The 12,441-nt window shown below is 32.0% G+C and overlaps 1 protein-coding gene across 1 annotated transcript in view; it reads right to left on the bottom strand.

Annotated features, from left to right (window-relative positions):
- LOC131858404 (vegetative cell wall protein gp1-like) overlaps window positions 1-11,792 on the bottom strand; it is a 38,304-nt gene extending 26,512 nt beyond the window's left edge. Inside the window, exon 1 of the mRNA XM_059211636.1 lies at window positions 11,607-11,792. Coding sequence (XP_059067619.1) covers window positions 11,607-11,792 — 186 coding nt within the window. The remainder of the gene's footprint in view (window positions 1-11,606) is intronic.
- Window positions 11,793-12,441: the final 649 nt, after the last annotated feature.

The raw sequence follows: 12,441 nt of genomic DNA, 5'->3' as shown, positions 1-12,441 counted from the left end.
GAGGTATAGCTTCAACACATGAAGTGGAACCAATTTCTAGAGGGTCATCATAGCTACATCAAACAAAATTTGAGGTCAAATTTAGTTAACATCATAACCCATTTTTCTAAGAATATTGAAAGATTATTTTTAGAAAAGAGATATTTTAAAGGATTAAATTTGATGATAACATGTATATTGACATTCAAAAGATAATGTCTCAACTTTTGAGTTGTGAAAACAAGAGCAAGACATTTCATCTCTATCGCAGTATATCAAACTTCATAATCGAGTAAAGTGTGGCTTATTTAATAAACCGGACATTATTTACCATCACTATTATGTTGTGCAATAAAGCTATGAGAGCATGAGGAAAAGCAGTTGTATAAAGAATGAAAGATTGAGCAGGAATAGCAGGTTGGAAGATAGGAGGATTAGCCAAATAAGATTTCAGATCCTCAAAATATTTTTGACAATCCACATTCCCTCAAAAGGTAGTATCTTTCTTAAGCAATTGAGTAAAAGGAAAAGTATAATACACAAGTTGTGATACAAACCCGCAAATAGCTTGAATTTTTCCTTGTAAGATTCATAATTCAAAAATATTTTGAGGGGGTGGCATGCTCACAATGGTATTTATTTTCTTCATATCCACCTCGATACCATGATGTGACACTATGAATCCTAATAGTTTTCCACTATCCACACCAAAACCACATTTTCGGGGATTTAAGCGCATGTTGTATTTACAAATTTATTCAAAGATTTGGCAAAGGATCCTAACATGGTCTTGACAAGAGATAGAATTAGCTAGGTTTTCATCAATGTAATCTTCTAAGATTTTATGCATGTAATCATGATAGATAAGAGCCATAGGATGTTGATAGGTGACACTAGCATTTTTAAGCCCAAAAGGCATCACCATCCAAAAAAACATACCCCAAGGAGTTGTAAAAGCGGTTTTGAATTGATATTTGAGGATTAATAAATATTTGATTGTATCCAGAGAAACCATTTATAAAGGATAACAAAGCATGACCAGTAGTAGAATCTACTTTCATATTAATGTTAGAAAGCGGAGAATCATCCTTCAAAGAAGCTTTATTGAGATCACAAAAAATGAGAACACATTCTAATCTTGTTATTAGGTTTAGAAACAACAACAATATTTAAAATCCAAGGGGAATAATCAATAGAGCGAATAAAGCTAACTTCTTGAAGTTTTTCGATTTCAGCCTTAACAAGCAAAGCTATTTTAGGATTTATTTTCCTAATCTTCCACTTCATGGGTTTAGCAACAAGAATCAACACAATGTTATGAGCCATAATCTTAGGATCAATGCCAGGCATATCAAAATAAATCCAAAAATTATTTTAGGAAACTCATGCAATAAGAGAGAGATCACTTAAGCACTTCTTGATCTTTATGATTTTCTCTTCATTGTGAGGATCCATTTTAACATCAATGGTATCACTCACAAGAAGATTACTTTGTTGGGGAAAATCCATTAGTTGTGGAAATTCATGAATCGTCTCTTTGTTATCATCTCCTAATTCAGTGTCTTTCCCAAAGTATGCTTCAATATTTAAACAATAAGGGAACCCACAATTATGGTGATGGCGAGGGAGATTGTCATAAACTCCTAAAAGCTTAGCTAAGGAATCATCAGTAGAAAATACATCAAGGGAAGAATCAATGAATTCATGACGTATTAAAGAAAGAGAATTGGAAGAGAAAATGAAATTAACATTAATAGATGGTCTCTTAGAGGCTTTGATGGGCTTAAAATGATTATATCCAAGTCCAAAAGATGTTTCATGAACTTGATTCTCTAAAGGAACCTATATCACTTATTCATGTTCACCACAACCATTTCTATTAGATCTACTCTTAGCTAAGATGTGAAAGCATGACCATAAAGAGCAGCCATTTCCATAAGGAAAGGCAAGGCCTCATATGTCTCAATGTCATAATCAGTTGAAGTAGAAGAAGTTTTGGATTTTGAAGTAGCCACAAAGTTGTTACTTTGTTGTTTAGACAAAGTGGGTTGCTTTTTATATTCAACCATATCATTGTTCTTTTTAGTCTTAGGTTCTATTGGAGGGATTTTATATTCTCTTATGAACGAAGGTGAAAAATCTAAGGACCCCCAATGATCACCTAAGAGTACCTCCTTAGATGAAGAAGTAACCTCAGGAGAAGAGGATGTTTCATTTTGAATGGAAGAAGAATCAGGAGTACTCAAAGAATAAGTAGGAGTACTTGGAGAAGAAGTAGGAGTACTTGAAGAATATTTGGAAGATTATGTTTTCAAACATGCTTGTAAGTTGGTATCAACATGAAAAGTACACATCTTGTTGTCATAAATGAGTTTAAATTGTTTATAAAGAGTAGATGGAAAAACTTGCATACAATTTATACAGGATCATCCTAACAAAAGATTGTAGGTAAGACTATTAGGCATGACTTGAATAGGTGTAGGTAAAATAACAAGTCCCACCTTAATATGCAAGGTTATAATACCTAAAGAAGTTCTAGCAATGTTGTCAAAACCATGAATAGAAAGAGATTCTGGTTTAATAAGAGAAATATCCATATTTATCTTACATAATAGATAAATGCTACAAACATTAAAGCCAAATCCATTATCTAGAAGGGTTTGTCTTATAGAATTACCATTAATAAGGACTACAATCATACGATGATCATATTGATGTTGAATCTTTTGAGAGGGTAACTTTTGAAAATACAATTTAAGCTTTATAAGTTTTCATGGAGTCAATCAAAGAAGCCAAATTATTAGGTGTCACTATGGGTGGGACATCTAAAGTCTTTAAATCATCTTGTAACATTCCATGATGTGTGGATTAAGTTTGAATCGAATCCTACCAGAGAGATATGTTGGCAAGAGTAGCTTTAAGTTGTTTAATAAGATCATACTCTTTACCAAGATGTTGTGATATATGAGGTGCCGGTGGAAGAATAGGTTTAGAAGTAGGAAAATAAGAAGGAATAACTAGATGAGGATTAGGTTGCCTATTGTTTCTTGTATTATATGTGCGAGCAACCAAATTATAACTCTCTTGAGTATTTTGTTTAGCATACTCATAGGGGGTCTTAGTGGTATATCCTCCTTGCACAATAATAATTGGTTTGTTAGGAGTGCAAAAGGAATCATTAGTACCTTGAACCACAAAGAGAGGCTTGATAAGAGGTTGAGAACTTGGAGAAGGACTAGCATCTTGAATCACAAAGAGGGGTTTATTAGAAGTTGTCTGAAAGTTAAGTTCATTCACATTTATAATGTTAATCAATCTTTTAGATGTTTAAATATTATTTGAAGAAGTGTTAGTAGAAATGAAATAATTAAAAACATCATCTAGAATAGCATAGTCATGACTAATAAATGGTCTATGTTTCAATTAGAAAGGAGGCAAATCATCATAAAAAGGATTGTCATAAATCACCATGTTACTAGATTTGGAGGATGACTTGATAGGAATGTCTTCATGACAAGAGTCATCCATCTTATCAAAATCATCACTACGAAATGGCATAGTAACAATGTTGATTAGCCTTTGGCTAAATGTTTGTTTAGAAGGTTTGGGATAAAGAAACTCATCAAGATCCTCGTCAAGTTCTTCCTTACTAAAACTATAATCATCATAAGCAAATGCATTATCATATGAATACAAATCTTGAAAATAAAGATCTGACATGATTGAAAACAAACTTTAGAAATGAAAAATGCATATAAAACTTAAAAAAACACAATGCATATAACAATATTTTTGAGATTTTTATGTTTTTGATATAATAGCAACATGAAATAACAAGATCTAATAAAAAATGGTAAATATAAGAAGGTTGGGGTTTACCAAATTATTTAGGGTATAAATGGAATTGAGTAGTTTTAGGGCCTAATCCGACTTTCATCCAAACAATGGAATATGAAAGAACCTAAAGGAGTGATCCTCTTTGACTAAATCTTGTGAAAAAGAGTCGAGGGATAATTTTAAGGTTTCTATTGCTTTGCTGCTATGAAAAGGAATATGCTCAATGTAGGAGAATGCAAAGCTATGCTAATAGGATCAATGAAAGAAAATATAACAACAATGCTAATAGACTAATAAAGTAGCAGAATTGAGATAGAAATTATAGATCCAAAAATAAGGATCTAAGGTGCACCTGTAATACAAAAAAGGGCCTGATTTGATAGGACTAGGGCATTGTATGCCTTGGTCTTAGAGACTAGGTTGAGCTGCAAATTGGAGAACTAGTTTCTGAGTCTATCTAAGCTAATTCACTGAAATTTGGAGCCAAATAAAGTGGACCAAGGTGTTAGGGCATAGGATACCCTGGTCCTTGAGATCTACGTCCAAATTTTGATGATGGGTCTATGTTTGTCTACTGAGATCTCCCAAAAATTGACCACTCTGACGAAAACCTATAACTACACCTACAAGTTGGAAAATGGTATGGTTGTGGCTACATAGGGTTTTTCCTTAGTCAAACCCCTTGTTTTGGTGATTTTCACCTCCACAAATAGTCGATTTTGTATTGAAAAGTGTGTGTGCCCTAGAATCTCTTGTGTTTGTATGATTCCTATGAGCTAAATGTAAAGTAGAGTTCTACCCTATGTTTTGAGAAAAACCCTAAAATGAATTTAATGTAAACGTTTCAAATCATAAATGCAATGCAAATTTGAAACTTAGTTTTATGTATATTTGAAACTCAATATAGAGATATGAAAATAACATGAAATCATACCCAATCCTAAGGAAGAGGTACACACCGATCGATACTCAGTGATTCCCTTATTATTCTTCAATATCTCCTAAAGCGTCCATAATTGATGAAAATGTCGATGAAGACTTGATTGATGGATGAATTTGTTGATTTGAGACTTCACACAAAGTTGCCCTTTCACTTCACAAGGATCTCCTTTCAAATTGCTAGATTAGGATCCTCAAATGAGGGAAAGAAAGGCTTTATGTATGAAACCTTAATTTTAATTTTGATAAAAGGCCAACTTAGAATTGATAAAAATTGACACCAAGCAGGATTTGAATATTATAATATCACAAAATTAAGCTCTCAAAATTCAGGGAAAAAAGTTCAGGGCTAGGTAGTATACTACCTAGTCCCACCAACTGTTTTTTGATTTTCTAGGAATGCGAGATATTGTGATTCTAAAGTTATATCCAACATGGTAGGTAAATCTAAGATGTGTTGATATGTGAAAATGTACCTTGGAAATCAAAATTAGGATATTATTAGGATTAAATTAAGATAAAATAAAAAGGGGTGCACCTAGGTTTAAGGGCCCAATTTTATAATGTGTGAATTGATAAGAGAGGAATTTAGATTAAATTAATAATTGAATTCCTAAAGAAGCCCTATTAATGCAAGATACAATGGGACACAATAAGGAAGGTGTTAACTTAAGCGTGGAACTAGACAATCTTGATTAAGGGTGTACAATTTATGACACTACATCAGGTTATCAATTTAATCTTTCCTATAACTAGTCAATTCAGATCTTAAATATTTGAATTTTACCAAATAATCTTCAATGGTAGGAAAAGTGTTATTGGAAAGAGATGCCAAATATGATTCCAATTCCATAACATATACCTCAGTAACCGAACCAAAAAAATCCTTATACTTATCCCATACATGTTTGGTAGTAGTACACTCCTAAATATAGAAGAACAAGCTATTAGAATCATGCATAGTTATCAAGCCCATATCCTCATTGCAATTATTCCTGTGAGAAAATCCCTTATATTCTCTAGAAAAATTATGTTGATGGTTACTTAAGGTTGACCACAAAACCTTAGACCAATGAAAATGTTGCATTATAACCTTCCATGTACAATGATTATCAGGAGTAAGAACCTCAAACCTTGGTTCAACCATTAACGAAAACCAAGAAAGTAAAATTGACATATATTTGATAAAATCTATTCTGAAACATCACAAATATTAATCAAGATTAAAAATTAAGCCCCCCACAAAACAAAACTTCTCCAAGAAATAGTGTGTCCAAGTAATTAGTGATTATGCTAATTTTACAAAAAAAAGAATAAAATATACCTGAGGCTGAGTTTATAAAAATTGCACGGACAAAATGATTGAGCTCTTAAATACCTTTCAAATATCATTGAACCATGAAATTTGGCTAATCTAGAAAAATGTTATGATCTCATAGGTCCAAAAGGGGAAAAATCACTCCAATTTGCAATAAAATTCACTTGTAAAAAATTTGATAAAAATCACATGTACTACTATGAATTATGCAAAACTAGCTTTCTAGTGATATCTCATTTGTAATATTTTGATATCCTATTTAAAAGTTATGCATCATGAAATAAATGCCCTTCTAGGGCTTTGGAGGGGCAAAAAATGTACCCACCAATCATTGGCACTTGGTAACCAGTGCGACCATAGATGGGCTCTACAGAAAAAAGAAAAGAAAAGAGCATCACCCTTGGTGGTGGTAGACAAGAGAGGTGGCAATCTAATGGTGCTCAGACTTCCCCATAAATAACATATGAATCCATTAATTATTCTACATGACTAGGCACCTAAAGTGCTAGAAAATAAATGACCAAAAAAATACTATATATACATATTTTTAAAAAAAAATTGACAATTGTGCCTATGATGCAAGCTTATGTCTATCAAGTCATAGTAGGTTGCATAAATTGTGCAAGTTGACACAATAAATTCTACAATGCTGGCATAGGGTAGAATTTTCTATAGAATATATTTTGAGAAATCAACCCAACTATACCAACAATGCCAAGGACGATGCTAGTGTTGTATGGCCAAGTATGGATTCATATGACCATACAAAAATGATAACTAGTAAATTTTTTTTATAGGTCTGTAGCAAAATCTTTGATTTTCACAGTTTGACCATTGATCTTTGGGGTTTTGGGCCTTCCAAATGAAATGGTCTATTTGGCCCAAAGTTGTTTGAAAATTTAACAACCTTTTGGATCTAGCAACCTCCTCCCAACTTCAAATCCTTGTAGATCTACCCAAACCCAATTTGGGAAAAAAAGGAAAAACCAACTATCAGTGACTTCTTTAACTTAATGAAGAACTCATATTTTCTCCAAAATTATCTAATATGAACTTGCAATGAAAACCCACAAAAGAGGAAACCCTAAATCTAGTGTTTTTTTGAAGCTACCTTTTAGATCTAGCAACCTCCTCCCAACTTCAAATCCTTGTAGATATAGACTCCCAAGCCTAATTTGGTAGAAAAAAAGGAAAAACCAACTATATTTGACTCCTTAAACTTAATTAAAAACTCATATATTCTCCAAAATTCTCCAATATGAACTTTTAATGAAAACCCACAAAAGAGGAAACCCTAAATCTAGTGTTTTTTCAAGCTTCTTTATTCTCAAGATCACCATATGATTCAAGAGAAGAGAATGCTCAACATTACTTAAAAAAATAAGATCTCTCATCTAGAAATAGCTCTACCATAAAATTTGAGAAGGGTTTTGCTGATACCATGTAGGAGTTGAAGATAAGCTCAACACCCAATTGCACCTACAAAAACACAAGAAACCTTCTACAAGAGAGTATGCAAGAAATGAGCTTTCTTGATATTAAGATCTATGAGAGATGATACAAAGTGTACATTTGCCTTTCTAATATAGGAAAGATGAGCGGTAAGATTAAACAAGATGTTGACATGTGTCTTAATCCTATGTTATGAGACAACCACTTAGAACAAATATTAAATGACCTAGGACACAAGAAGTAAATGAGATGCATGACCCCATTATAACCAACTTCTAGAAATAACACCTAGGGCCTTAGTTAACTTATCTTGTGAATAGGTCAACACTAAGTAATTAATTGTGACATGTCCTTATTCACTCTAACATATTCTAATACAAATTTAGTCTATCCTAAGTCTTTTTCCTATTTTGAATGCCAAGTGTTTTTTATGTGATAATGTTCTCTTTTCATGACAGTTTAGCATTCATTTTTATTTGTTGTAACCTTTGTGTAATGTTCTAAATTTGAATCTTTAAATATTAAAACACCCTTGCATATGTATAAAGTTATGATTTCATCTCAAAGTAGTAAAGCCATATAAACATCATTAATTGATAAAATTGCAAATTTTTGAATTCCTTTTGTTTTGTAACTACCAATCACCTACTTTTATCATATTTAACAATATTCCCTAACCCCTTATCAAGAATGACAATTAGATGAAATTGAATGTAAAAAAAAAATAGAGATTCTTTTTGACAATCTCTTATGCTATAGAATACCTTTGTTCTTGGCTTCCCAAATAGTTTATGATTTTTCTCATGTAATATCAGTTTCATTAAAAATCCTATTATGTCAATATCATAGTGATGATTTTATTTTAAAATGATCATTTTTTATTTGGTTGTAGTTATTGGACAAAGAGTTTAAATTTGTGGGATTCTTCTTGGGAATTCTTCTACATTACTACTTGTTGGATTTCTTTTAGGAGGCATTCTTTCTTGAACAATAATAGTTATATTCATCTATCTTAAAATCTCTTCTCTTTGTAATTTTCATGATACGGTGATATGATTATCTATTTATTCTTATCTCTCCATCTACTACTATCTTTATATCATTTATGAGTTTATGTGGCAATGCTATATATTCAAGTTCTTTTTATAAGCATATTTCTCTTAACTAAATTGAGAGCATTTAACATCTTGAGATTTTTATTGCACTCTTCACTTCTTGGATAGTCAGTATAAATTTTTCTATCCATAATACTTTTAATATTGTTTTTTAAAATTTATGTTATAATTTATAGATTCTTACTCCATCTCTCATTTTTTTCTTTTGTACACATTAGGATAGTAATAGACATAATTGTTACTATATATGGTGAAAATGGATAGTGAAAAACAACAATATTGAAAGACTAACAAGGATCCAACCACAAAACCCTAGCCTAACAATGAAAGCAATCCACCATACACAAATGAAGATACCTAAGACCGCACAAATAAATAAATAAACCAAATATACCATTCACATGTCAAGTAGGGTTTCAATCTCCATTGATCTTGTTTGATATATTTGCTCTCAGATTTTATGTGTGCATAAGAGCTCAACAAAGAATGGAAATGTGGTTGATAGCTTGGTTGCAAAAAGACTTGATTGCATAAGATCGATTAGATAATTAGACGATTAGGGTTGATAATGAAAGAGAGTATCCTCTTATATAGAAGACACTTTAGAAAATGGAGGGATAAGATTAAGAGGTGTAAAAATAAATAGTCGGCTAGGATTAAAGGGTAGGTAGAAGAAATAATTAAATAATAAAGGGGGTAGGTAAGAGAAGAATTAAGAGATGAATGAAATGTGTCATGGGTAGAAAAGGCTAATGAATTAATTAAATAAATAGATTTATTTAATTAATATAGGAAGTGAGATCAATTAAATAAATAAAATATTTATTTAATTTAGGAAAAGGATTATTTAAATAAATAAAAGTATTTATTTAAATGAGGAAAGGCTTAGAAGAGGATAAACAAATTAATTAAATAAATAAGAATTTATTTAATTAATAGAAGATTTAGAATAAAATAAATAAATAAAATATTTATTTAATTAGACAGGACAATTTTAGGTGTCTACATTTTGCCCCTCTTTGAGACAATGCAGCTTGTCGCCTTGGCTCAAAGAAGATAAACTGATACAAAGTTTCCCTAGGATGTAATGCCCCACCACGAAACCCTAAAGGATCACACTAAATCATATGAATAAAAGCGGTAATAATTTTTTTTTTTAAACATAACATATCATTAGGGTACATTAAGTTATAACATTGCACTAATTAATCACACAAGCGAAAGACTTAACCATATTCCTAAAGGGTTTCCAATGAAGATTACTTTAAAAAAGAAACTGAAAGTATAAGGTTCACTTATCCACCTATAATGCATGTTAACTATCCCTAATACATTGCAATGATATTCATATAAACAACTGAATTAGACATGCTTAAAATTACATACTTGCATTTGATTTCATTACATACTAATGATTACATACATCACGTTTACTACAATAATTCATTCAATAACCCCATATTTACCATTACAAAATATAACAACTTATAATATCTCAATTACATTGCATTTAAATTACATGATAACATTTAAATAGAAGATCATAAAATGAGTTACATAGTTTACAACATGCCAAGAAGGCATAATAATACAAATGATACAACTAAACTCATAAGGTTTAGATAGGTACAATAATGAATCCAAGGAGTACAAAGGAATCCAAATAGAACAAGAAGATGATCAAGACCAAAGAGAAACTGGAACACCTACAAAGTCAACCCTCGCAAGAAGGAAGCGAACATGATATCGCTGGAAAGTGGCACTACCACCCGACCATGTGGCTCAAAAGAACTACCCCTTCGTGCTAGGAGATAGCACTAAGACCCACTAGAAAAAAAAGGAAAGAATACATGGTCTAACGAAACATCAGATCAACTCACAAGAAGAATACTCACAGATCATGACTCCACATCAAAATAGGGGAAATCAACAAGACTATACACTAGTGACCATAAGGGAAGAGTTTCACCATATAGCTTGATATGGTTATCCTGGCAGGCCTCCATAGGTCCCGACCCCCATCATGGGTTATCCGGGTAACATCTCCCGAACCCTCGGCCCCATCCAAGTCTCATGTGGACCCAAACAATCCTTTCGTGAGGACAAGGTTGTTGGTTTTCCATTCCAGGCCTTCTCGCTGCATCCTGAGTCTGTACTAGCATTCAACCATGAGCGAGGCATAATTATCTTAATTAGTGTTTCATCTACCAAGCCCCCTAAATATTATTAAGTTACCACTTACTTAAACAAACTTTCGATGGGTTATCCTCCAACCACTTTGGGCCCGACCCCCAATTGAAAGCCACTCTCCCATATGACACTTAACCAAGGTACACACATGAACTCCCAAAACCAAGGTACACACATGAACTCCCAAAACCAAGGTATACGCATGAAAGAGTACATAGAGTTCAATACCCTAGAAAACCACTTGGCTGAAATCAACCCTCCCATAAGGTTAACCAATTGACAAAACATGAACACGAGAAATACACAACCATGAAAACCACCATATGACCACATTTAATAAATTGACCAAAGACTTGCAGTTTTGAAAATAAATGCGACTACAGTAATTCAACACACATATCTATTTTTAATTTTGTTCTAAAAAAAAATGCCAATCGACCAAGATTTTCTAATTCCTCTATTTTTCCAAAATACCACATTTTAAAGAAAATCACCATTCGCAATAGATAAAAATAAATATATCATTTATACAATTATACATATAAAAATATAAATAAACTTATTTATTTATTAATCTAACATTAATATTTTTCCCAAACTAAAACAATCAATTTCTATTTTTCCAATAAAATATCTATTCTCATTTTCCAAATCAATTATATTTTTTTAATTTCATTATGAAATAAAAAAACTATATATATATATATATATAAATATATTTTAATCATTTAAAATAATTTTAAAATTATAAATTTAAAACAAAAAAAAATTAAAACTTGTAAATTCCCCACGTATGGGGGAGGCACTGCTTGCACAGCACTCCCCACATATAGTGGGGATAACACTGTGCAAAAAGCGCTCCCCATTGTAGGTGGGGACTGCGCTTTGCAAACAACGCTCCCCACATACAGTGGGGATAGCGTTGTGCAAACAACGCTCCCCACTGTATGTGGGGATTGCATTGTGCAACAACACTCCCACATACATTGGGGTAGGTGATGCACAACGCTTCCCCACCGTGGTGCCGTGGGGTCGAGCCCATGGCTCCCCCACACACCACGATAATTAAATAAAAAAATGTTTATAATTTTTTTTTAAACTAAACAAAATATCATTCTCTGTAAAAACAGGGAACTCAGAAATAAAACTTTTGAGAAATAAATTACATAGCAAAACTAAAATCCCTTTAAAAAAAAAAACAAACTCAAATATCAAAACAAGCATACTCAAATTTTTTTTCTGAGACCAATTTAATAGAGGGAGGATAAATTTTAAAACAACATTTCCACTCCAAACAACCAAATTTGGCAAAATTTGAGCAACAGAACCCCACATAGGGTAAGATTGAACAAAGTTTTTTACTAAAACCCAATTGAATTTCATAAATACAAAACTAATCTTCATTTCATACCCAAATTGAATGTTTCAAATAGAAATTTTGCTGATTTTTCAAACACCCAGAATACACCCAATTTTTCTAAAATTTCAAAGATTCAACAATCTAGAAATTGACTTAAAAAAAAGAAAACAAGGAGGATTTAATTTCCAAATAGATTCAACTTCTACTCCTTTCAACATAAATATAATTTGGTTGCAAAACACAATTTTCAA

This window comes from Cryptomeria japonica, chromosome 9 (assembly GCF_030272615.1).
Source record: "Cryptomeria japonica chromosome 9, Sugi_1.0, whole genome shotgun sequence".
NCBI classification, from domain to species: domain Eukaryota; kingdom Viridiplantae; phylum Streptophyta; class Pinopsida; order Cupressales; family Cupressaceae; genus Cryptomeria; species Cryptomeria japonica.
Note: the sequence above shows the minus strand (reverse complement) of the source record. Positions and strands in the feature narration are given on the sequence as shown.